Below are 27,080 nucleotides of genomic sequence, written 5' to 3' on the forward strand. Positions count from 1 at the left end.
GGACTTGGAATCCCAGAGGCTGCGATCTGTAAGAATTCCAGAAGTTTGAGCTGCTCTGAAAAAGGAGCTGGGGCTGCTTAGGTTTAAGGGTTGTATTTTTAAGCAGGTGCTTATAAGCTGGGGTCGCTCAGGCCCCAGCTGAGACCTCTGTGGGACTCTGCATTGAACCTGCTCTGTTGTGAAAACTGAGTGTTTTTTCTTACTGTTTCCTGTTCTGATTATTGGTCCCTGGGAGAAGCTGCTGCTGGTCTTTCTTGTGAGCGCTTAGTAGATATTCAGATCTCCTTTATCAAATGGACAAGTAGTCCAAAGCAATTGTCCCCATCCCCCTGGCATGTGTTATTCACAGCCAGGAATTCTGAAAGAGCTGTATTTGCAGTTCTTCAGTTTCAAGATATCATATGGAAGTCCAGCATTGTTTCTAAGTCGTTTATCTTGTTCTCAGGAAGTGAGGTACAATGCAAAACTGTACTTTAAAGTTGGTTAAAGAAAGTCCAGTCACCAAATATTCACCAGATTTTATAATACCTCTGTTACAGGTAAAGAAGTAAACAAGGGCAGTGATGAGCTTGTAAGTTGCGTGTGTGGTTTTGTTTTGTGTGTTGGGTTTTTTTTTTTTGAAAAGTGATATTCCAAGTAGTCTGGAGAAGCAGAATATATATCTAGGCAATGCTATAGTTGTCCTGTTTCTGGGTGTCAGGCAGGCAGTGTAAGGTGGGAGTGAATTCTCACCTAGAACCATCCAAGTTGAGGGAAACCTTCCTGTCAATTCCAGCGGACTTTGAATGAAGTCCTGCCTGAGGATGCGAGAGCCGTGCTGGCTTCAGTTAAATGTGTTTTTGGCAAGTCTGAGCTGAGCTGTCAAATGGTTTCTTCACTGTAAGAGTCTGTATGAGGTCAATATTGCCGAATAATTAAGTAGTTTCCTAAGTGCCGTATGTGTCGAAAACAACAAAGTTAAGCTTCTTTGGGAAGTTGTTGTTTAGTGAGATCTCAGGGTGGGTTTGTTTTCAATACAGGTAAGTGTCTGAAGACGGAGTGAATTAGTGAAGGTGTCCTGCCCAAATTCCCCCAGAGAAAATCCCGCTCTCTCTGCTAGCATTACGTTCCTAGGCCCTCCTCAAAAACTGGAGCAAATAGGATGTCCTGGGAAGCAGTAGTTCTTGTTTAAAACTGTTGAGCATAATTCTCTGGATGGCCTCTCAGTGCTTACCTTCTGTTTGAATAAGGCAGCTAATCTTTTATTCCTGAGTCATTTTTTGGTTTTTTTGTTGTATAAGCCTGGACAATGTTGCGAAATACGGATGTATATTAAGTCTGACTTTTGTTCTAAAATAGAAAAGTCAAAATCAAATTTTATCAATACCAAGTTTGCAATGTTTTGAAGGTCAAGAGAAGAAAAGAAGTGTCAGAAAGTGCTGCAGTGGAAGAAACGGTGAAGAGGAGAAGAGTGGAAGTCGGAGCGGAGGCCTCATGCCCACAGTCGGGTATGGGCAGGTCAGTTGACTACAAAATAGTCTTCCGGGGCACATATCAATGTTTTTGATGTCTCTTGCACCTTCCTCATATTTCATTCCTGTGTAGCCCTTTGGCCCATTTGTCTTCTTCCTTCTCTTCCATAGGTGACAGAATCTAAGCAGCATTGCCCACGTTTGGAGAAAAGTTCTCCTGTGCTTTCAGGTTCCCATGCCGTTAACTAGAGCTCTTCCCGTCTAACTCCTTTGTGTTAACGTTACCTGCAGAATCACAGCGGGATGAGAACTGGGCAGCTCGACAAAGCGGTGCACTGGCTTGCACAGCTGAGGCAGGGATGACAAGGGAGGAACTGGGAACAGTTTTCTAGCTGCCTCCCAGCCTGTTCCTCTGAGTCGGCTGATGACTGCTGCCTCTCGGCTTGAGGCAGAGATCTCTGTCTGTGGCTTTCACAGAAGCATTGAGGTTTTGGGGACCTTTGATATCATCGAGTCCAACGCCTCCTGCTCAAGCAGGGTCACCCAGAGCAGGTTGCCCAGGACGTGTCCCCTCAGGTTTTGAGTGGGCTACAAGGGTGGAGACACCACAACTTCTGTGGGCAACCGGTTGCAGTGCTTGACCACAGTTGCAGTCAGAAAGTTTTTTCTTGTGTTCAGCTTTAATTTCATGTTTTGCGGTTTGTGCCCTTTGCCTCTTGTCCTGCCAGAAGGCGCTGCTGAGGAGAGCCCGGCTCCCTCTTCTTCATTCCCTCCCATCAGGTGTACATTGGTAAGAGCCCCCTGAGCCTTCTCCAGGCTGAACGGTCCCAGCTCTCCCAGCCTCTCCGCATATGAAGAGTGCTCCAGTCCCTTCATCATCTTTGTGGCCCTTTGCTGGGCTCACCCCAGTGAGTCCCAGTCTTGTCCTGGGGAGCCCGGTCTGGACGGAGCACACAGGCTGGCCTCAGCAGCCCTGAGCAGAGGGGAAATGCCCCCCCCAGGCCTTGCTTTCTCATTCAGTGCTGTCTGTAGGTACATGCATAAATTTGCATGTCTGAGCAGCCTCTCAGGCTGTTGTTGCTGGAAGCAGAGCCCGGGCCTAGGACGGCAGGCTCTTATGGTGGCCTTCATCCCCTCTTGGCCAGGTTCTGCGAGCCATCCCCTGGGAAGGGACGATCTGTCTCTTCTCCTCCTTTCCTACCATGGTTGTCTTTAGCCCTCCTTCCCTGTTCCCTCTCTCTCTATCCCCAAGAGTTTCCAGTGTTTCCCTCCCCTCTGGTGTCTTCTTTAGCCACAATTGCTTGAATGGCAGGCAGAGGATGTGCCGAGGGTGTGTGGTATGGTGTCCCCTCACATCTCATTTCTCCGCTGTGTAGTTCGAGGTGTCACTTGTTCAGCTGCTGCTGCTCATTAAATACAAATCTCCATTGGCAGGAGCAGTTACAGGGTCGTGGATCTTGGACCAAGATCCTCCAAACCCCTTAGCTGTGCGAGGTTTCCCTGCCGCCCGTGCACTGCCTTTGTGTCCTGACGCTCTGTTTCTCCAGGAATGTCGGTATTTGCATGGGGAGTTTCAAGGACCTGCCTGTGGACGCGACGGCCCCTACACGCCTGACGTGTTCTTCTGGTGCTGCATCCTCTTCTTCGCCACCTTTGCCCTGTCAAGCTTCTTGAAGAAGTTTAAAACCAGCCGCTACTTTCCAACCAGAGTAGGTAGAAGATGGTGGCCAGCGTCCATCTCCACACTCGTTTCCCAAAATGGCTTTCTTGGAGTACTAAGCAGTATTTGCCACCCCTTGGTCAAGCTGGGAAACGTTGGCCTTGCAGGCCAAGCTCTCCAAGAGCTTGGATGTCCCGCACTGATTTCCATGAGTGCAAGATCATCGTAGCATTTCCCACCTGCCTCGCGACCTGCCCCAGACTGATGGGGTTTGGGTTTAATTTTTTTTTTCCCCTCAGGTAGTAGGAAGTCAGGTTTCCCAAAGTTTTGGGGTTTGGGGTTGTGGTTTATTTTTTTTTCCCCTACCTTCTGTGCATTATGCGCTCGAGCGGAAAGTAGATTCAAATGAGCAGCTTCCTTTTGAGGAATGAAGGATGCCTCAGTGCCTTGTTGCCACTGTAGCTGTGAGTGTAGTTGTAGTGGCAGACATCTGTTTTCTTATTTTTAATATTATTATTATTTTTAGGTTTTGACTTAAACCAACCCTTGTCCGCCTAATTAACCTTTTTTTATTGTCTGACACCAGATCTCACAGGGACAAACACAGCAACAGTATCTAAGCAAGGGATTAGGCTGCATGTGCTCAGAGGGGTGGTGGGATTTGGTTAACCAGCCGTAACGTTGTGGATGTCTGCAACTCTTGCATCTCCAGTTACGGCCCTGTTTGCCATGCCCCTCTCACCTCTGGTTTCTTGCCCCAGGTACGGTCCACAGTGAGCGACTTTGCTGTTTTCCTCACCATCGTCATCATGGTGCTCCTTGACTTCATGGTTGGGATCCCATCGCCGAAGCTCCACGTCCCCCACGCGTTCAAGGTAATGGGGTGTTTCGGCACGTGGGGGTGCCACAAGGTGATGCCGGGGCAGGGCAAGGCTGAGTCTGGAGGAGATGCTGGTGGTGTGACCATCTCCTCTTCCACCTCCAAGTGCCTTGCTTCCTTCTGGAAACGAGAAGATGGCCCCCAAACTAGATACCTAGAGGAGAAGTATCTAGAGGTGCTTGCAAAGAGGACACTGGCACTGCTGAAGCCCACGGGAGAGGGTGACATGAAGCCAGGGCTGGGAGGTGCTCTGACACAGGGACGGAGGGGAAAATGAAAGCCAGCGGAGTGCCTGGGCTGGGAGACGATGCTGATGTGTGGGCTTTGTTGCAGCCTACCAGAGACGACCGTGGGTGGTTCATCAACCCCATAGGACCCAACCCTTGGTGGACGGTGTTGGCTGCGCTCATCCCAGCTCTGCTCTGCACCATCTTGATATTCATGGACCAGATCAGTGCCGTTATTGTGAACAGGAAGGAGCACAAGCTGAAGGTAAGGGGCTGCAAGAGATGACCCCAGCCCCAGCCCCTTCTGGGCTGCAGGTCTGGGGAGAAGCTCTTAATCCCAATGCTTTCTGAAGGCATTGGTCTGGGACATTGCGTGGCAGGATGCTTTCCTGGATTAATGATGATGCAGGGAGCAAGTGACAGGGCAGTTCAGATGAGCAACCTTCTGGAGGAGCAAATTAATCTTGGAGCAATATAGAAGCGCGCTTTTGTTTTAAAATGGCAGCAGCAGCTGCGGGGAATGAATTGTTTTGATGCGCTGCCAGGGATAACTCAGAGTCACACCTTCCTTGCAAGTGGTAGAATTTTCTTTGTGAGTGAAAAAAAATGGTTTGGTGGTTTTGGGTTGGGTGGTTTTTTTTTTTTTTTGGAGAAGTATGTATCGCACAAGCTCCCCATATCCATTGTGTCTGAACTCCTGCCAGATTGTCATGCCAGGTGCTTGTGCAAAGCCTGCATACACCCTTAGTTGTTTCCATTTCTTGTTTTAAATTCTGAAGAAGTTGCCTTGTGCTCGAGCAGGGTTTGAGTCTGACTTGCGATGTTGTCCTTCCTCTTGTGCTATGGGATGCTCTGTTTCTTGTTTTCCTGCCTGCAGAAAGGATGCGGGTACCACCTGGACCTTTTCATGGTGGCCGTGATGCTCGGGGTGTGCTCTGTGATGGGGCTGCCCTGGTTTGTGGCTGCGACCGTGCTGTCCATCACCCACGTGAATAGCCTCAAAGTAGAGTCTGACTGCTCAGCTCCAGGAGAACAACTCAAGTTTCTGGGGATACGAGAGCAGAGAGTCACCAGCTTGCTGATCTTTGTGCTCATGGGCTGCTCCGTCTTCTTCACTTCCGTGTTAAAGGTGAGAGGAAAATGCAACCCACCCAACAACCACGAGCTTGTTGGAGGTTACAGAAAAACAGTCCCCTCTCTGCAGGCCTGAGGAGTTAGTTGTGGAGCGGAGGAGGAGGTGATCCCAACCCTTGGGGCTTGACCCACAGTGGGAACCAGCCTCGGTTACGCTTTGCAGCCCTTCAGGCCCCCGTTTGGTGTGCTCGAGGCGAGCGAGCAACGCAACTGCTTTAATTTTGGGGTGTCTTTCAGGCCCACCCATGTTTATGGGTTACAGTTGAGCGTATTCAGACCAGCACATCTGCTCTCTTTCAAACAGGCAGCCCTTTACTGGTTGCAATTTGCTCCCCAAATGCCCCGCAACAGCCGTTCCCAGGAGCTAAACACACTCAAGTCATCCCCGTGGGCTTCCTTGCATGTTTCTCCCACAAAGTAATCTCGTCTCTAGGCTAAAAGGAGGCATGTGGCCTTTGCCTGTTGCCCCAAGAACAGGCAGAAGTGGTTTTCTACCACCACAGAATGCGGCATAGGGTAGCACGGGTGAAATGGCCTATTTTCCTCCAACCTTTCTGGAAAATAGGATTATTCTGATGAGAGGTAACTCCAAAGTTCAGCCTAAAGCAGAGCCTTAGCTCACTCGTGCGCACAAAATCTTTAATGGTTAAAATCTGACCCATCTCTAACCCTGAATGGAAACTGGAAAGCTTCAAGCAATTTTAGGCAGTGCCTTTGGAAGAGGGTGGTAATAATACTGAAAATGCAACACAGAAAAAGAAACGATTGCATTCTTTTTTCTTTTTTTTTTTTTCTTTTTCCCCCAGTTTATACCAATGCCTGTGCTTTATGGCGTCTTTCTCTACATGGGTGTGTTGTCGCTCAGAGGAATTCAGGTATGGACTCTTTTACAGCGTGCAGCATGTCGGCTCCCTGGTATTTTGTCTCCATAGCAGCAGGGAAAAAAGCAGTGGCATGGGAGAAACTTCTCCCAGAGCAAGCAATGAAACTCTTCTGTGTAAGAAAAAGATCGGTGGAGGCACAGGAGGTATATAGGGCTGGGAGGACCAGGCAAGTTCAGCGCGCTCTGTTTCAGGGTTTAGGGCAGGTCAGTGTTTGGTTATGTGAAAGTGGGGGAATTCAGTGCAAAGCGAAGGCAGTTTCTACCACTGGTGGAAATCCTCGCTGGGGGATTCAGTGGGCCAAGAAATGCTAATAATGGAATGAGGTGGAATAGTTGCCATTTGGTGGGCAGCTCTCAGGGGCAAGCCGGTTGATAGATGGAGCGAAGGGAAAATGGGTGCTGCTCCCAGGAGGAACGTGGTGGGATCCAGGATTTCTGACGGCAAGCGAGATGCTGCAAACTGCCTCCCCGTCTCGAGGGGGCCAGAAACTTGCCGCAGTCCCAAGGTGGCAAGCTTTCCCTTTTATTTTGCAGTTCTTTGATCGCTTGAAGCTGGTTTGGATGCCGGCGAAACACCAGCCGGATTTCATCTACCTGCGGCACGTGCCCTTGCGAAAGGTGCATTTCTTCACGGCGATCCAGCTGATCTGCCTCGTCCTGCTCTGGACCATCAAGGTGTCCCGTGCCGCCATCATCTTTCCCCTGATGGTAAGAGCTGCTGCCGCTCGGCAGCGGGGTGTTTGCAGCGTTGGAGTGAGAGGTAGCATCGTCTCTGAGCTCACCGCACCTTCCCTCTGATTCGTGAAGGTTTTGGCTCTCGTCTTTGTCCGGAAAGCGATGGATTTCTGCTTCTCAAAGCGAGAGCTCAGCTTTCTGGATGACCTTATGCCAGAAAGGAAGAAGAAGTTGGACGATGGCAGAAATGAAGCCGGAGAAGAAGGAGAGGTAAGGCTTGCTGGGTCCTCGGGGCTGGACATCTCCCTCGGGCTGTGAGACTGCCTGTTTCTGTTACAGCTTGTCTGGAAACGTTGGGGGAAGATCAGCACTCGATCGAAATAGATCCCAATAGCCTGGATCCCGCGTTGTAACCTTTGTTTCCTCCATTAGCAGTGAGCTGAACACTTGAATACAGGTGTAATTTTTAAAACGAGTCATTTTCCCCAAAGGTCATTATCGTTATTATTATTATTATTAGATGGTGATGCTGCTGCTGCTGCTGCTGGCAAGATTTGCTCATAATGGTGTTTTGAACACACAATCCCCCTGCCCCGAAATCTTTGGAGTGAACGGTTTTTACCCTGCTGCACTAATACCTATAGCTGCCAAGGGGCAGAAGGGGAGGGCAGACTGCTAAGTTTGTGCTGGGCCTTCAGCTTATCTCCACTTTGACCAAAGACAGAGAACATGATTTGTCCCTTTTTATGTCAGGAGTCCCAGAAGGCGATGGAAGCTGCTGCTGCTGCAAGTTCAGTTCAGCTGAGCGTGGGGAAGACCAGTGACGTGGATATCCCAAAGCAACGCAGTGACAAGTAAAGCCCCACGGAGCGCCAGGACCCCCGGCAAGATTAGCTTGAAGGGGTTTGGCACAGTTTTCTCCACTTGCCTCTTTGTGGGGCATCCCACAGAAACCAGCAGGCAGCTTGGTGGGAAAACCAAATTTGGGGGCAGGGCTGCAGGAGGTGATCGCAGGGCTCTGACCCCAAGCAGAGTGGCTGCAGCGCTCGCGTTTGACCCCCAAACCTTGCATCATCAGTGCCTTTACGGTAGCTGGAGATCCTCGTACTTAAACATGAGGAGTTGCAGGCGTGATCTGTAGCAGCAGTGGCTTAGGAACCCAGACCGGGGCTAAACCCCAGCAAGAGCCTTTGCACAGAGCTGTTGCTCTGCAGCTCCCCGGCTTGCCTCCCAAAACTCCTCATCCAGCAAAACCTCCCACGCTTATGCGGAGCTTTGATTCTCGGGGCCCCGCTGTTCCTCTTGCTGATGCTAATGCCCTTGGTGGCATCAGTTCCCATAATCATGGATTGCTATGTAAAATATTTATTGCAGGACTGATCCTTCTGAGATGATTATCCTGGATGAAATGTCACAAACGCCCGTATGGAAGGCTCTCACTTTGAAGACAGAAACCCTTTGAATCCAGGGAGGAAAAAGGTAAAGGATTGCACATGAACGTGACCGTGCTCCTCTGCAAGCGACGGCGCACGCCTACGCTTTTCCCGTGCTTTGGCCGGCAAGGCTGAGCAAACGGCCTGTCCCTGGGAACAGGCAGTGAGGACCGTGGCATGCAAACCAGCTCCTCTCTGCTGGGGTGGTCCCCCGAACAGGGCGGAATCAGCAGCAGCTGGCAGGTCTTCCACTGATGATGCTCTGCCTCTTTTTCTCTTCCCTTCGCCCTTCCCCACTCCCGCTTTTCACGTTTAGGAATCTTGACTTTGAAGGAGAGGAGTGAGAGCGTGACTCGGGGATGTGCCAACGCAGACAGAGGGAGAAGGCGCTTTGTTTCAGTTGGAGGATTCCCATTAAAGCCATGCAGATGTTTTCAGTTATCCTTGGTGTGCTTCAGGCATTCAGTATCCCTAAACCAGCAAGCTGAGGTGAACGTCACAGTCAATGGGAGTTCGGTGGTGCTAAGTCTGTGTGCGTACGTGCGTGTGGGGGTGTGGGTTTGCAGTGGTAGAGGGACTGCTACCGCTTTATCCTTCAGTGCTCTTCTTTTAATACCTAATTCCTCCTCTTTTTTTTTTTCTTTTTTCCAAATGTAAACTGGGAATGTCCAAAATCATTTTCTGTTATATTTGATGCCTTCTCCACTTTCTTCTTCATCACGACCGGGTTTTTGGTCTGGTTTGGGGTCCTGGCTTTAATTCGCTCTTATGTCTCTTACTGGTACGAGAGGGATGCCCTCTGTGGCAGGGCAGCATAGAGAGCGTCCGAGCAGCTGGCATAATTTGAAGGAAAAGCATTTGCTCCCTGCGCTCCAGTTTTACCTCTCTTGGTTGGTTTGGATTTTTTTTTTTCGCTTTGGCTCTGCCATCAGCCTGGGAGCTGCAAAATGCAGAACTGCCACCTTCTTGTCCCCTGGCTGTAAACTGCATCTAAGGGAGCACTTCAGGTATTTGATTTTGAATACACCGTAGGGTCACAGGGGCAGCCAGATGAGACCTGGGGCTCTGTGTCCCTGGGCTGCCCCCTCTGTCGTTCCTCCACTTTCCTTCTGTATTGGGTCTGGCTGAGTTGGAGTTCCTTTACCCCCTAGCAGCCCTCGTAGTGCTGTGCTCTGTACTGGTAGCTAGAAAGCTGTTGATAACACAGCAGTGTTTTGGCCATGGCTGAGCAGTGCTGGCACAGCATCAAGGCCGTCTCTCTAACATTCCCCCCCCCCCCAGTAGGCTGGGGGTGGGCAAGATCTTGGGAGGCGGCGTAGCCAGGAAGAAGGCATACAGGCAGCAAGAAGAGGCACATAGGTAGCAAGTAAATCTGAGGTCCCTTCAGATGCTGGGAACCCTGCGTTCATGCAGCATTGGGCAGACCCCAGGTGGATTTTCCCTTGGCACACTGTACAGATCCTGCCTGTGGAGAAGTTCCTCCTTTTTGGTCATTCACGGTGTTATACAACTTTTCTTAGAAGAAAACAACTCTATTCATGAAGGATGTTCACACGCGGACTTCTTGCTGCGCTTCAGATAACGGCAGGGCCGCGCAGGTGGCGTAATCGCTGGTACCAAGCAGGAGCTGCCTGGAGGCTCCTCTGTTACAGTCAACCAGCTCCGTTTATCCTGCGGCCAAGGGACACGTGTAGGGACACAGCCTGAAGGCCATGTTGTGCGTACAGCGCAGCACAGACCTGCACCCGCTCAGGTTAACTGTTAGGTGGATCCCTAACTGCTGGAGGTACAGTGATCTCCCAGTCAGGATCTCTGCGCCAGGCTGTTAAACTGCAGGGTAACTCGGGAACCAGAGAAGGTCCAGATCTGGAGGGGATGGTTAACCTGTGGTTACAGGGCCTCACGTTGAACCTCCTCTAAGCTCGTCCTGTGCTTACAGGGTTCTTGAGCCTCTCGGGCATCTCCCAGACTGCCCGGTTACTGCCAGCTCCCTCGTTCCTGCGTTCCCCTCCCTGCCTGCCTGCCCCACTTTGGCCCCTGCAGCAGCACTCAGCTGAGCACCCTCCGTTGCTCCTGGGGAAAAAGCGTCCTCCTTGCTCTCCGTGGCGTTCCCCCAGCACACGGTGCTGTAGCAAGGACAAGGCAGTCAGATACAGACACAGCCTGTTGAACAGAGCGTCCTGCACGCAGTGCTTCCGATAGAGCAGCTCAGGAGCAAGGAGGTGAGCTAGGTGTGCTGCCTCTCACAAAGAGCATTTTACATCAGCGACCTTCCCCGTTGGACCCTCTGCTGCCTCTCTTTTTCCCGGTGTTGTAGGTTGTGTGGTTCAAGGTTCATCTCCACAAACACAGAGGAGGACCAAGGAGCAATGGCAGGCAGGGGAACCCCAGTGACCTAGGCAGAGGCAAGGGAGCACCCTGCTGTGGCTTTTCCCAGGGCTGTCCCAGGACAGGGATGGACCACGTTGTCTGGGTATGAGGCTCACCAGACAAGTATTGACTCTCCCTTGCTCACCTCACAGGCTGACGGGGGGAATGCGCTTCTGTGGCCATGCCCTGCCTCTGAAGCCCGGCCGTAGACAAAAAACTGGCTGAAACTGTGAATGTTCCCAGGCAACACGTGACTGGGTGCACGTGTGTGGCAAGGTCTGTGCGTGTGAATGTCTGAAACTGAATTCTGAGCCGTCAAGCAGAAGCCTGCTTCTTGCTACACGCAACCAGCATGGGCTGGTTGTAAATTTGGGTAACACCTGGAATAAGCAAAAGTGGCGTGTCCCGAATCCTACAGTTAATAAAGAGCTAGGAGACAGAACCCTTAATTGGGAGGCTGATCAGGCATTGTACTGCTCACATAGACAACTTAGATTGGGAAAACTGGGGGCGTGGGGTTCCAGAAAGAAGAGGTGGTGGCAAAAAGAAGGGTTCCCAGAAAGAAGAAGGGATCTCGAAAAGAAGAAGGGGACCCAGGAAGGAAAAGGTGAAGATCCTGGCTGGAGGAAATATCCTGGAAGTGGCGGCAGATCTTGGAGACCAGAGAGCCGCGTGGAGACAAGTGCCAGGGGATGCCCAGGGACCTTGACCAGCACCCTGCAAAACTGGTAACGGCGAGCAGCCGCGCAGCAGGAACCGAGGGGACGTTCTGCCTGACCTTCCCGGACCTGCAGTAGCCTCCCTGCTGGGAAGGGGAGTTGGATCAAGCAACTGCAGGATTCAGTAGGAATGCATTTCACTAAGGTAAAGAGGACACAGCAGTGGATTGGAAATGCTGGTTGGTTTAATGGTAAAACTGGAATTATTCTGTGAACTGTGCATTCCTTTTAATGTGGACTTAATTTAAAATAGCTGCTTTGAAGTTGTTCTGACTTCACCTTAATCGACACCTGCAATCTTCATCATCTTATTTTCTCCAACAGCAAAACCACCCCCTGCCCCTCCCCACCCCCTGCAAAAAAAACCCCAAACCAAGCCAGGAAAAGAAAGACTTCGAGGGCAAGCTAGGCAGCAAAGTTGTGCGAGATTGGTCAAACTGCTCAAAGTTTGCAGAGAGCTTGGAGCTTGCAATTCAGATGTACGTCTGTAGTGGGTTGACCCTGGCTGGATGCCAGGTGCCCACCAAAGCCGCTCTATCCCTCCCCCTTCTTAACTGGACAGGGGGAAGAAAATATAACCAAAGGCTCGTGGGTCAAGATAAGGACAGTTTAATAAACTGAAAGCCAAGGTCGCGCGCGAAAGCAAAGAAAAACAAATGATATTATTCTCTACTTCCCATCAGCAGGCGATGTCTAGCCACTTCCTGGGAAGCAGGGCTTCAGTACGCGTAGTGGTTGCTCCTGAAGACAAAAAATGCCCCCCTTCCGTCTCCCTTTACTTAGCTTTTATATCTGAGCTGACGTCATATGGTATGGAATATCTGTTTGGTTAGTTTAGGTCAGCTGTCCTGGTTATGTCCCCTCCCGAGATCTCGCCCTGCCCCAGCCTGCCGTTGAGGGGGGGGCAAAAATGTTGGAGAGACAGCCTTGATGCTGTGCCAGCACTGCTCAGCAGTAGCCAAAACACTGGTGTGTTATCAACACCTTTCTAGCTACTGATGCAGAGCACAGTGCTATGAGGGCTGCTATGGGGAGTATTAACTCCATCTCAGCCAGACCCAATACAATCTCCACCCCTTATTCCATACCATTTGCATCATGCTCAGGTCCCACATAATTTAATACAGATATCTTCTAACCATGCCGTTGTATTTAATTCTCATTACTGAAATCCCTTCTTACCAACACTTACAACTGAAACTACATACTTAAACCACTTTTATACCCAACATACAGATTTATACATTCTTATTAATTACTATCCCCTGTCCTTTAACAGATAGATATTCCATGGGCTTCTTCCACTCCTCCAGATGTTCACACACAGGTTATGACTTGGGCCCCATCCATCAAGATGAGTGGTCAGGACAGGAGAAGCAGTATGTTCGATCGTTGGGCACCAACACCGGCTTGGTTTGGGTCACCGATGCACTTGTCTGGTTCCTTACGAAGTTCACTCCTCTGCAGTTCAGGTCATTCCTGCTACATTACTTCCTACAACATACAACTCACATCACAGATTATTTTTCCCTCAAGGTTAAATGTCCTTGAGGCACACACTGGGTCTCCCCATCCTTCCGCATTACCCACCAAGTACACCCAGGTCCCTGAGCAAAGACAATCCCACGAATGGGTTTGCCTTTTCCCATGGGAGGAGAAATCCACACTGCCTTCCCCAGCCACTTCCCCATGTGCACTACGGGGACCTTATCTCCTCCCACAGTATGTAGGGGTTTTGTTTGGGCAGGACCAGGACGGTTAGCAGACCCTCTGGTGTTAACTAGCCAAGTGGCTTCTGCTAAATTTGTATCCCAATGCTTCCATGTCCCATTGCCTAGCGCTCTCAACATAGTCTTCAACAGTCCATTATATCTCTCAATTTTTCCAGATGCTTGTGGGTGATAGGGTATGTGGTACACCCACTCGATGCCGTGTTTCTTTGCCCAGGAGCTTATGAGGTTATTTCGGAAATGAGTCCCATTGTCTGATTCAATTCTTTCCGGGGTACCATGTCGCCATAAAATTTGCCTTTCGAGGCCTAAGATGGTGTTTCGGGCAGTGGCATGGTTTACAGGATATGTTTCTAGCCAACCAGTAGTTGCTTCCACCATCGTGAGTATGTAGCGCTTGCCTTGGCGTGTTCGTGGCAGTGGTCCAATGTAGTCAATTTGCCAGGCCTCGCCATATCGAAAGCCCAGCCGCCGCCCTCTGTTCCAGGGAGACTTTACTCTGGTGGCTCGTTTGATTGCAGCACATGTTTCACATTCATGAGTGACCTGTGTGATGGCCTCCATGGTCAGGTCCACCCCTCGATCACGAGCCCACCTATATGTTGCATCTCTCCCTAGATGTCCCGATGTCTCATGGGCCCAGCGAGCTACAAATAGCTCACCCTTACGCTCCCAGTCCAGGTCCACCTGAGCTACTTCTATTTTGGCAGCCTTGTCTACCTGTTCATTATTTCGATGTTCTTCAGTGGCACGGCTTTTGGGCATGTGAGCGTCTACATGACGTACCTTTAAAGTCATGTGTTCTACACGGGCAGCAATGTCCTGCCACAATGCTGCTGCCCAGATGGGTTTACCCCTGCGTTGCCAATTGGTCTTCTTCCACTGCTGTAGCCACCCCCACAGGGCATTAGCCACCATCCAGGAGTCAGTATAGAGGTAGAGTACTGGCCACTTTTCTCGTTCAGCAATGTCTAGGGCTAGTTGGATGGCTTTCCCTTCTGCAAACTGACTTGACTCACCTTCTCCTTCAGTGGCCTCAACGACTTGTTGTGTGGGACTCCACACAGCAGCTTTCCACTTCCGATGGTTCCCTACCACACGACAGGATCCATCAGTAAACAAAGCATAACACCTTTCATCTTCTGATAACTCATTATATGGTGGTGCCTCTTGGGCACGAGCCACCTCCTCAGGCGATGCTCCAAAATCTCTGCCTTCTGGCCAGTCCATGATCTCTTCCAGAATTCCTGGGCGGTTAGATTTCCCCAGTCGAGCCCGTTGCGTGATCAATGCTATCCACTTACTCCATGTAGCACTGGTTGCATGATGTGTAGAGGGGATGTTTCCTTTGAACATCCAGTGTAGCACGGGCAATCGTGGTGCCAAGAGAAGATATGCTTCTGTACCAACAACTTCTGAAGCGGCTCGAACCCCCTCATATGCTGCTAGTATCTCTTTTTCAGTCGGGGTGTAGTGGGCTTCTGATCCTCGGTACCCCCGGCTCCAAAACCCTAATGGTCGACCTTGGGTTTCTCCTGGTGTTTTCTGCCAGAGGCTCCAGGTGAGACCATGCTCCCCAGCTGCAGTGTAGAGCACATTTTGTACATCTGGTCCTGTCTGGACAGGCCCAAGAGCTACCGCACGAGCTATTTCCTGTCTGATATGCTCAAAGGCTTGTTGGTGTTCAGGGCCCCATTCAAAATAGTTCTTTTTCCGCGTTACTCGATAGAGAGGGCTCACAAGCTGACTATAACCTGGAATATGCATTCTCCAGAACCCCACAAGGCCTAGGAAAGCTTGTGTTTCTTTCTTGTTAGCTGGTGGAGACATAGTTGCTATCTTGTTAACCACATCCATAGGGACATGACGGCATCCATCCTGCCATTTTATTCCCAAGAACTGAATCTCCTGTGTAGGTCCCTTGACCTTGCTTTTCTTTATGGCAAAACCAGCTTTCAGAAGAATCTGAATTATTCTTTTTCCCTTCTCAAACACTTCTTCTGCCTCGTTGCCCCACACGATGATGTCATCTATGTATTGTAAATGTTCAGGGGCATCGCCTTGTTCCAGTGCTGTTTGGATTAGTCCGTGACAAATGGTAGGGCTGTGCTTCCACCCCTGGGGCAGTCGATTCCAGGTGTATTGGACACCTCTCCATGTGAAAGCAAACTGTGGCCTGCACTCTGCTGCCAAAGGAATGGAGAAAAACGCATTGGCAATATCAATTGTAGCATACCACGTGGCTGCCTTTGATGCCAGTTCATACTGGAGCTCTAACATGTCTGGTACAGCAGCACTCAGTGGCGGTGTCACTTCATTCAGGCCGCGATAATCTACTGTTAACCTCCATCAGACTTTCGCACTGGCCATATAGGACTATTAAAAGGTGAATGAGTCTTGCTGATGACTCCTTGTCTCTCTAGTTGATGGATCAGCTCATGGATGGGAGCCAGGGAGTCTCTGTTTGTCCGATATTGCCAGCGGTGCACCGTCCTGGTAGCGATTGGCACCTGCTGTTCTTCAACTTGCAACAGTCCCACAATGAAGGGATCTTCCGAGAGGCCAGGCAGGGTAGATAGCTGTTTGATCTTCTCTGCGTTTACAGTGGCTACACCAAAAGCCCATCGGTACCCCTTTGGGTCCTTGAAGTACCCTCTCTTGAGGTAGTCTATGCCAAGGATACAAGGAGCCTCTGGGCCAGTCACAATGGGGTGCTTTTCCCACTTGTCCCCTGTCAAGCTCACTTCAGCCTCCAATACAGTCAATTCCTGGCATCCCCCTGTCACTCCAGAGATCCAGATGGGTTCTGTGCCCCTATACACTGATGGTACCAGCGTACACTGTGCACCAGTGTCTACCAAAGCCTTATACTTCTGTGGGTCTGATGTGCCAGGCCATCGAATCCACACAGTCCAGTATATCCGGTCATCCCTTTCCTCCTCCTGGCCGAAGGCAGGGACCCTCTATTGCTGTTCCTCATCAGAGTATTCACTGTCTGACCCTTGCGGTGCCAGACCAGAAGTCCCCTCACCAGAGTCAAGGGAGGTCGTTTCAGTTCTTCTATGCCTGGAGGATCGCTGATTGCTTTCTTGGGCCTCTACAGCAACGACACTGACAGCCTTCTTCTTGGGTGACCCCTTCTTAACAGCTGTCTTCCCTCTCAGTTCACGTACGCGGGCTTCCAGCTTAAAGGTGGGTTCACCGTCCCACTTCCTCATGTCCTCCCCTTGGTCACGCAGGAAGAACCAGAGTGTACCACGTGGCATACGCCTTGGGCTCCCTTTCCCTCTGACCGGGGCAGGAGAGGACTGATTTCTTGGAGCGTCCCTAAGAGCCAAGGCACTGTCCTGTAGGGATGAGGAGACACAGAGATTTTCTTCAAAGTTTTGGAGCCAAGACGACACTTTCTCCACAGTTGGTGTTTCCATATCTGGGCAATACATTGCTGCCAAGCTGTTAGAATATGACGCTGGGGCACCTTGAATCACCTTTCTCCACATGGCCCGTGTGCACAGGACATCCTCTGGATCTTTTGAGACTTCCTGTCCTGGTTTCAGCTGGGATAGAGTTAACTGTCTTCCTAGTAGCTGGTACAGTGCTATGTTTTGAGTTCAGAGCGAAGAATGTTGATAACACTGATGTTTTCAGTTGTTGCTCAGTAGTGTTTAGACTAATGTCAAGGATTTTTCAGCTTCTCATGCCCAGCCAGTGAGAAAGCTGGAGGGGCACAAGAAGTTGGCACAGGACACAGCCAGGGCACCTGACCCAAACTGGCCAACGGTGTATTCCATACCATGTGACGTCCCATCCAGTACAGAAACGGGGAAGTGGGGGGCAGGGATTCGCCGCTCGGGGGACTGGCTGGGTGTCGGTCGGCGGGTGGTGAGCAATTGCACTGCGTATCATTTGTACATTCCAATCCTTTCATTATTGCTGTTGTCATTTTATTAGTGTTATCATTATCATTATTAGTTTCTTCTTTTCTGTTCTATTAAACCGTTCTTATCTCAACCCACGGGTTTTGCTTCTTCTCCCGATTTTCTCCCCCATCCCACTGGGTGGGGGGGAGTGAGTGAGCGGCTGCGTGGTGTTTAGTTGCTGGCTGGGGTTAAACCACGACAGTCCTTTTTGGCGCCCAACGTGGGGCACGAAGGGTTGAGATAACGACAAACCTGACCAGAGCTTGTTAAAACAAATTTGTTATAAGCATTCATTATATCGGTCTAATAGTTGCTGGTCATTATGTTGATTTATGTGTTCTTAGAGTTGTTGCTCTGGTTTTTAAAGTTCTGTTATGTATCACCTCGCTTGCTGTATGTAGTCCCTCTTCTGCTGCTTATCATCCGTGGGAGGTGGATTAAGGTTTTCGCTTTGATGTATTGTATAACACTGGTTTATGGTATGATAAAGTCGTCGGCTGTGGGATTAATCCGGTACTTGCACCCAGCATTGTCACCTTTATACTGTGGAAGCCATCTGTGGGAAACTATTAATAATTATACCATTTACCTTTCCTCCTTGGAAAACCAGTCTATGGGTGGGATACCTTTCTTCCCCTCTCCTTTCTCCTTCAGTCCAGTTACAATGGTGTTTGAGAATTTTGAAAAATTTGAATATTCTTGGGATGTTGGGACCAGCACGGTCCTAGCCCTACTGCTAGGAATTAGCATGCTTCTGAATGTGGTTCAGCTCTCATTTAAGGTTAAACAACTATTTAAGAAAATCACCCAGAGATCTGCCCCAAGGCTGGATAATTATGAGTGGCAGGGTGTGTGGGGTAGTATGGGCAAGTACCTAGAAAAGTGGGCACCTCCAGTGTTTTGGAAATTCACCCCTGAACAAGTGCAGAATCCAGAAGAACTAGTAAAATATTTGGAAAAGGTATGCTGTCACCCCGGCAGCTCCAGAGAGATACAAATTACTGCAACGTGCTGGGGCCTGGCCCATGCCTATCGAGCCCTGTTCGACACCACTCAGTACCCTCAAGGGGAAGAGAAGGTCTCTGGACCTAACAACAAAACGATGAGCACTGTGGCTATCCAAACCTCAGCGACAGGCACTGCAGGCCCTCCAGCCTCGGCAATGAGCACGGCAGCTACCCAAACCTCGGCAACGGGCACTGAGGTCCCTCCAGCCCCAGCAACGAGCACAGCAGCTACCCAAACCTTGGCAACAGACACTGCGGTTATCCAAGACCCGGCAAGCGGTACTGCAACTGAACCAGTGGACCAACCTGCACCAGTATCAGTTGCCCCCGTACAGAAAAAGAAATATACAAAAAAATCAGTTCGCTTAGCGAAGGATGAAGGCGAACCAGGGTCATCACGGGAACAGGAGGAAGAGGCAGAACCAGAGGTAATAACCCGGTCCCTATCCTTGAGTGAGCTGCGGGATATGCGAAAAGATTTTGGCCGCCGTATAGGTGAGCATATTATCACCTGGCTCCTCCGATGCTGGGACAATGGGGCTAATAGCTTGGAATTAGAAGGTAGGGAAGCCAAGCAGCTGGGATCGCTTGCCAGGGAAGGTGGCATTGACAAGGCAATTGGAAAAGGGACACAAGCCATCAGCCTCTGGAGGCGACTCCTGTCAAGTGTGAAGGAAAGGTACCCCTTTAAGGAAGATGTTATATGTCAATCAAGCAAGTGGACAACCATGGAAAAAGGTATCCAATATCTGAGGGAATTAGCTGTGCTAGAGACAATTCATCATGATCCGGACAACCCACAATTACCCAAAGATCCAGACGAAGTCCAATGCACACGACCCATGTGGCGGAAGTTTGTACGGAGCGCACCATCGTCCTATGCCAACTCACTGGCAATAATGACCTGGAAAGACGAAGAGGCACCGACAGTGGATGAAGTGGCTCGCCAACTCCGTCAATACGAAGAGAATCTCTCCTCCTCCCTACAAGCCTGCATTTCGGCTGTGGAGAAGCTGTCCGAGGATTTCCAGCAATTCAAAGAGGAGATGTCCTGTTGCCCACCTGTAAGGACCAATGTCTCAGCTATTAGGAGTGAGCGCTCCTCTGCCCAAGAGAAAGAATATAGAAGGTACACACCGCGAGGTGCCCTGTGGTTTTACTTATGTGATCATGGAGAGGACATGAGGAAATGGGATGGAAAACCTACCTCGGTCCTAAATGCACGGGTACGTGAGCTGCGAGGAAAAAACACCACAAAAGGGGATTCTACCAGGAAAAATGCCGCTCCGGTTTCCAAACAGAGTAGAAGGGCTGATCTTATTTCTGATCCTCTTGAAGGGACTTCTGAGCCAATTTTACGAGAAGTGAATACTGGATACTCTGACCAGAATTAGAGGGGCCCTGCCTCCAGCCAGGTGGAGGAAAGGGATAACCGGGTCTATTGGACTGTGTGGATTCGATGGCCTGGCACGTTAGACCCACAGGAGTATAAGGCTCTAGTAGACACCGGCGCACAGTGTACTTTAATGCCATCAAGTTATGAAGGGGCAGAACCCATTTCTATTTCTGGTGTGACAGGGGGATCCCAAGAGTTAACTGTATTGGAAGCTGAAGTAAGCCTAACTGGGAATGAATGGCAGAAACACCCCATTGTGACTGGTCCAGAGGCTCCGTGCATCCTTGGCATAGACTATCTCAGGAGAGGGTATTTTAAGGACCCAAAGGGGTATCGATGGGCTTTTGGTATAGCTGCCTTGGAGACGGAGGGCACGGAACAGCTGTCTACCCTGCCTGGTCTCTCTCAAGACCCTTCGATTGTGGGGTTGCTGAGGGTTGAAGAACAACAAGTACCAATTGCTACCACGACGGTGCACCGGCGGCAATATCGCACCAACCGAGACTCTCTGATTCCCATCCACAAGTTGATTCGCCAACTGGAGAGCCAAGGAGTGATCAGCAAAACTCGCTCACCTTTTAATAGTCCCATATGGCCCGTGCGAAAGTCTAATGGGGAGTGGAGACTAACAGTTGACTATCGCGGCCTGAATGAAGTTACGCCACCGCTGAGTGCTGCCGTTCCAGATATGCTAGAACTTCAATACGAACTAGAGTCAAAGGCAGCCAAGTGGTATGCTACAATTGACATTGCTAATGCGTTTTTCTCAATCCCTCTGGCAGCAGAGTGTCGTCCACAATTTGCCTTTACTTGGAGGGGTGTCCAGTACACTTGGAATCAACTGCCCCAGGGGTGGAAACACAGCCCCACCATTTGCCATGGACTAATCCAGACTGCACTGGAAAAAGGTGAAGCTCCGGAACACCTGCAATACATTGATGACATCATCGTATGGGGCAACACGGCAGAAGAAGTCTTTGAGAAAGGGAAGAAAATAATCCAAATCCTTCTGAAAGCCGGTTTTGCCATAAAAGAAGGTAAGGTCAAGGGACCTGCACGGGAGATCCAGTTTTTAGGAATAAAATGGCAAGATGGGCGTCGTCAGATCCCAATGGATGTGATTAACAAAATAGCAGCTATGTCTCCACCAACTAATAAAAAGGAAACACAGGCCTTCTTAGGTGTCGTGGGGTTTTGGAGAATGCATATTCCAAATTACAGTCTGATTGTAAGCCCTCTCTATCAAGTGACCCGAAAGAAGAATGATTTTCAATGGGGCCCTGAGCAACAACAAGCCTTTGAACAAATTAAACGGGAGATTGTTCACGCAGTAGCCCTTGGACCAGTCCGGACAGGACAAGATGTTAAAAATGTGCTCTATACTGCAGCTGGGGAGAATGGCCCTACCTGGAGCCTCTGGCAGAAAGCACCTGGGGAGACCCGAGGCCGACCCCTGGGGTTTTGGAGTCGGGGATACAGAGGATCCGAGGCTCGCTATACTCCAACTGAAAAGGAGATATTGGCAGCATATGAAGGAGTTCAAGCTGCCTCAGAAGTTGTTGGTACTGAAACACAGCTCCTCTTAGCACCCCGACTGCCAGTGCTGGGCTGGATGTTCAAAGGGAGGGTCTCCTCTACACATCACGCGACTGATGCCACGTGGAGTAAGTGGATTGCACTGATCACACAACGGGCTCGCATAGGAAACCCCAGTCGCCCAGGAATTTTGGAAGTGATCACGGACTGGCCAGAAGGCAAAGATTTTGGAATGTCGCCAGAGGAGGAGGTGGCACGTGCTGAAGAGGCCCCGCTGTATAATAAACTGCCAGAAAATGAGAGGCAATATGCCCTGTTCACTGACGGATCCTGTCGCATCGTGGGAAAGCATCGGAGGTGGAAAGCTGCCGTATGGAGTCCTACACGACAAGTTGCAGAAACTGCTGAAGGAGAAGGTGAATCGAGTCAGTTTGCAGAGGTGAAAGCCATCCAGCTAGCATTAGATATTGCTGAAAGAGAAAAGTGGCCAGTGCTCTATCTCTATACTGACTCATGGATGGTGGCAAATGCCCTGTGGGGCTGGCTACAGCAATGGAAGCAGAGCAACTGGCAGCGCAGAGGTAAACCCATCTGGGCTGCCGCACTGTGGCAAGATATTGCATCCCGGCTAGAGAATCTGGTTGTAAAAGTACGTCACGTAGATGCTCACATACCCAAGAGTCGGGCCACTGAAGAACATCAAAACAACCAACAGGTGGATCAGGCTGCCAAGATTGAAGTGGCTCAGGTGGACCTGGACTGGCAACATAAGGGTGAGCTATTTATGGCTCGGTGGGCCCATGATGCTTCAGGCCATCAGGGAAGAGATGCAACATATAGATGGGCTCGTGACCGAGGGGTGGACTTGACCATGGACACTATTGCACAGGTTATCCATGAATGTGAAACATGTGCTGCAATTAAGCAAGCCAAGCGGTTAAAGCCCCTGTGGTATGGAGGGCGATGGCTGAAATATAAATATGGAGAAGCCTGGCAGATTGACTATATCACACTCCCACAAACTCGCCAAGGCAAGCGCTATGTGCTCACGATGGTGGAAGCAACCACTGGATGGCTGGAAACATATTCTGTGCCCCATGCCACCGCCCGGAACACTATCCTGGGCCTAGAAAAGCAAGTCTTGTGGCGACATGGCACCCCAGAACGAATTGAGTCAGACAACGGGACTCATTTCCGAAACAACCTCATAGACACCTGGGCCAAAGAGCATGGCATTGAGTGGGTGTATCATATCCCCTATCATGCACCAGCCTCTGGGAAAATTGAGCGATACAATGGACTGTTAAAGACTACATTGAGAGCAATGGGGGGTGGAACTTTCAAACATTGGGATACACATTTAGCAAAAGCCACCTGGTTAGTCAACACCAGAGGATCTGCCAATCGGGGTGGCCCTGCCCAGTCGGAATTTTTACATACTGTAGAAGGGGATAAAGTCCCTGTAGTGCACATAAAAAATATGTTAGGGAAGACAGTCTGGGTTACTCCTGCCTCAGGCAAAGGTAAACCCATTCGTGGGATTGCTTTTGCTCAAGGGCCTGGGTGCACTTGGTGGGTGATGCGAAAAGATGGGGAAGTCCGATGTGTGCCTCAAGGGGATTTAATTTTAGGTGAGAACAGCCAGAATTAAACTGTATATTAGTTGCTATATAACCCTGCTACTGTATATTATCCTTACTATAATTATGTGCTATATCCATAGTACTATAGTAAGAATCACTTAGATCAAGCAAGAAAAGAACTGTGATAAAACTGAGCAAAGCGCAGTAGTGATGGAACCAGAACTGACTCCAGCATGCAACAATCCAACGGTACACACCATCCTCCTGCTGCGCCAAATGTCACCTGCTTGTCACACTGCACTGAAGCCCAATTCTGCTCTACCGACTGAGAGGACTTTGCACCATCCCTCCTGCCCAGAAAGACTGGTATGACAGATGGAGCCCAGAGTCGGAAACTAAATGAACTCAATGAACATTTTATGAACATGACCCATGAACTAAAGGAATGATATCTCTGTGTGTGTATACATATATATATATATATCATTGCTCATATGTCTTAAAGGGATGGAAAAGTGATGATTGATCAGGATGTAACTAAAGGTATGGGAACTGTGCATGACGTCAATGGTATAGAATAAGGGGTGGATACTGTCCTGGTTTCAGCTGGGATAGAGTTAACTGTCTTCCTAGTAGCTGGTACAGTGCTATGTTTTGAGTTCAGAGCGAAGAATGTTGATAACACTGATGTTTTCAGTTGTTGCTCAGTAGTGTTTAGACTAATGTCAAGGATTTTTCAGCTTCTCATGCCCAGCCAGTGAGAAAGCTGGAGGGGCACAAGAAGTTGGCACAGGACACAGCCAGGGCACCTGACCCAAACTGGCCAACGGTGTATTCCATACCATGTGACGTCCCATCCAGTACAGAAACGGGGAAGTGGGGGGCAGGGATTCGCCGCTCGGGGGACTGGCTGGGTGTCGGTCGGCGGGTGGTGAGCAATTGCACTGCGTATCATTTGTACATTCCAATCCTTTCATTATTGCTGTTGTCATTTTATTAGTGTTATCATTATCATTATTAGTTTCTTCTTTTCTGTTCTATTAAACCGTTCTTATCTCAACCCACGGGTTTTGCTTCTTCTCCCGATTTTCTCCCCCATCCCACTGGGTGGGGGGGAGTGAGTGAGCGGCTGCGTGGTGTTTAGTTGCTGGCTGGGGTTAAACCACGACACTTCCTCATCATCTAGATCACTGTAGATGACTTCCACCACTGCTAACTCTCTCAGGTACTGGATGCCTTCATCTGCGGTAGTCCACTTTTCTGAGGAATTCACAAGATCTTCCTTGAATGGATATCTTGCCCTCACACTTGAGAGGAGCCGGCTCCAGAGACTGCAAATTGCTGCCTCTTTTCCAATTCCTCTTTCAATTCCCCGGTTTCTAGCGAGGGATCCCAGCTGTTGGGCTTCCTTGCCTTCCAGTTGCTGACTGTCGGCCCCGTTATCCCAGCATCGGAGCAGCCAGGCAGCAATCCGCTCACCTGGCTGGCGGCTGTAGTCTTTCCGCAAGTCCCGAAGTTCTGAGGACGTCGGGGACCGGGTAGTTTCCGCTTCCTGTCTAAGTTCCCTCACTCCTTCCTCCAATTTCTTTATCGAAGGACCAGCTTCTAGATTAAGCCTTTCCTCTTCTTCTTCTTCTTCCCTCACTAATCGATGGTATGGACCTGTTGATCTCCTCGTCCACTGTTTCTTTTTCACTATTGGGGCAATTACTGTAGTTGTTGTTGTTGTTGTTTGGGTCCCTGCCTCGAGCATGGTGTCCTCAGATGCAGTCTGGGTCCCTGCCTCAACCGTGGTCCTCTGAGAGTGTTGAACTATGGCTCGGTAGGCATAGGCCAGGCCCCAGTACAGTGCGAGAAGCTGCTGGTTTTCATTGGGATAGGCAAGGCACCCTTCTATCAGGTGGCGCGTCAGTTTGCCAGGGTTACTTGCCTGTTCAGGTGTAAAGTCCCAGATTATGGGAGGTGATAACCGTCCTAGGAATCTGCCCAAATCCTTCCATATACCCTGCCACCCAGGGACCGGTCGCTTGAGGGCACATTTCAGTATTGCCTCACCCAAAACTTGTCTTCTCTTATACCAGGACGAGACCAGATTCCACAATACCCATAATATACCACCAGTATTAATTATTAGTACTGAACAACTCACATAAGGGTGAACAAGGACCTCAGGAGCCTGCATAATAAAACCATTCACATCAATGCCCGGTAGGGAGAGGGAGATGTGTTCCCTCATCTCCTCCACAAGATAGCTCCCACAACACAGCAAAGCCATCAGTGCCAGGACAAAGCACATAGATATTATTTGTAATAGCGTGTTCCCGAGTTCCTTCATTCTCCCCACAAGATAGCTCCCGCAGCACAACAAAGCCATCAGTGCCAGGGCAAAGCACACAGCCATTATTTGCGTTACCATGTTCCCAAACTCAGCAAGGTAGAGATAAGCAAGCAGGCAACAAGCTCCGTGACCTGCACAGGAGCTTGCCACTTAATAACTAGCTATGGCACGTTTAATGCAAAACTGCCGTTGTCTTGCCCCACGTTGGGCGCCAAAAAGGACTGTAGTGGGTTGACCCTGGCTGGATGCCAGGTGCCCACCAAAGCCGCTCTATCCCTCCCCCTTCTTAACTGGACAGGGGGAAGAAAATATAATCAAAGGCTCGTGGGTCAAGATAAGGACAGTTTAATAAACTGAAAGCCAAGGTCGCACGCGAAAGCAAAGAAAAACAAATGATATTATTCTCTACTTCCCATCAGCAGGCGATGTCTAGCCACTTCCTGGGAAGCAGGGCTTCAGTACGCGTAGTGGTTGCTCCTGAAGACAAAAAATGCCCCCCTTCCGTCTCCCTTTACTTAGCTTTTATATCTGAGCTGACGTCATATGGTATGGAATATCTGTTTGGTTAGTTTAGGTCAGCTGTCCTGGTTATGTCCCCTCCCGAGATCTCGCCCTGCCCCAGCCTGCCGTTGAGGGGGGGGGCAAAAATGTTGGAGAGACAGCCTTGATGCTGTGCCAGCACTGCTCAGCAGTAGCCAAAACACTGGTGTGTTATCAACACCTTTCTAGCTACTGATGCAGAGCACAGTGCTATGAGGGCTGCTATGGGGAGTATTAACTCCATCTCAGCCAGACCCAATACAACATCGCTCGGCATGGTGAGGGTAGTACGCACCTTTCACTGGAGTCAGAGGGAAAAACAGGGAGAAGGGAGCTGCAGCGTAAAGAGTAAAGGACACAGCATTCTTAGGAAAACTCTCCTTTTTCTTTCCTTTTCCTTGCTCCTTCCCTTCCAGATCTCCGCGGTGGCAGTTTGTGCTGCCTCACCTCCAGCACAGCGTGCAGAATGAAACGACTGTCACAGAATTCATCCTCCTGGGGTTCTGCAGCACCCCAGCCCTGCAGCGCTGCCTCTTTGGCCTTTTCTCTGCCCTCTGCTCTGCCACTCTGATGGGAAACGCACTTGTCTTTCTGCTTATCTGCCTGGACTACTGCCTCCACAGCCCCATGTACTTCTTCCTCTGCCACCTCTCCATCGTGGACATCTGCTAGGCCTCCAGCAATGTCCCCCATATGCTAAGGAGCCTCCTTGGACAAGGCAGAACCATCTCCTTTGCTGGGTGTGGGGCGCAGATCCATCTTTATTTAATCTTTGCACTTACTGAGTGCGTGCTGCTGGCCGTGATGTCTTCTGTTCGCTACGTGGCAATCTGCCGTCCCCTCCGCTATGCCCTCATCACGATCTGGAGGCTGTGCCTCACCCTTGCCACAGTTTTGTGGGCTTTGGCGTTCGTATTTGGTACACTGCAAGCCTCTCTGGCTTTACACCTGCCTTTCTGTGGCCCCTGCGAGGTTGTCCACTTCTCCTGTGAAATTCTTGCTGTCTTAAAGCTGGCCTGCACTGCCGCTAGTGCCGATAAAGTCCTGATCTTTGCTGTTTGTGTGTGCTTCTTCCTCTGCCCTTTAGCCTTAACCCTGATTTCCTCCCTGGACATCCTGGCCACCGTTCTGCGCATCCGCTCTGCGCCAGGATGGCACAGAACCTTCTCCACCTGTGGCTCCCACCCGACCGTGGTGGGTGTCTTTTATGGAAACGCCATCTTCATGTACGTGGGGCCCAGGAGCGGTAACTCACCTGGGAGGGAGAAAGTTCTTTCCCTTTTCTACAGTCTCGTCAGCCCCAGTTCGAACCCCGTCATTTACAGTGGGAGGAACAAGCAGGTGAAGGAAGCCTTGCTGAAGCTGCAGAGAAGGAAGAGGGTCTTTCATTCCGTTTAGCTGGCGCTCTAGGCTTTCACCTGTCTCCTGTCTTTCTGCTCGCTCTTCTTGAGCTCTTGGGGTATTTCTCACGGAGCGTTAAGTGGTTAAAACGTAACACAAGACGTGGTTGTTCGAATGCATTTGTCTCGTTTCTCTGTGCGGTCTGATGAATATCGTGACACAAAATGACTCATTGTTATTCCTTGTATTGCAGATAA

General features: G+C 50.1%; 2 protein-coding genes and 1 pseudogene across 2 annotated transcripts in view; all 3 read left to right on the forward strand.

Annotated features, from left to right (window-relative positions):
• Positions 1-27,080, forward strand: part of LOC128138634 (electroneutral sodium bicarbonate exchanger 1-like) — a 151,690-nt gene that overhangs the window by 108,950 nt on the left and 15,660 nt on the right. The gene's annotated exons all lie outside the window — the stretch shown is intronic.
• Positions 510-9,232, forward strand: LOC128138636 (electroneutral sodium bicarbonate exchanger 1-like). Its single transcript, XM_052779820.1, has 12 exons — positions 510-571; positions 1,388-1,497; positions 2,999-3,160; positions 3,873-3,986; positions 4,325-4,483; positions 5,096-5,347; positions 6,159-6,227; positions 6,770-6,943; positions 7,043-7,180; positions 7,664-7,764; positions 8,285-8,389; positions 8,660-9,232. Exons 2-11 carry the CDS (start codon positions 1,474-1,476, stop codon positions 8,370-8,372), a joined length of 1,281 nt encoding a protein of 426 aa, XP_052635780.1. The 5' UTR covers positions 510-571; positions 1,388-1,473; the 3' UTR covers positions 8,373-8,389; positions 8,660-9,232.
• Positions 25,789-26,966, forward strand: LOC128138639 (olfactory receptor 2A14-like; annotated as a pseudogene).

The sequence above is a fragment of the Harpia harpyja genome, unplaced genomic scaffold, assembly GCF_026419915.1.
Source record: "Harpia harpyja isolate bHarHar1 unplaced genomic scaffold, bHarHar1 primary haplotype scaffold_79, whole genome shotgun sequence".
NCBI classification, from domain to species: domain Eukaryota; kingdom Metazoa; phylum Chordata; class Aves; order Accipitriformes; family Accipitridae; genus Harpia; species Harpia harpyja.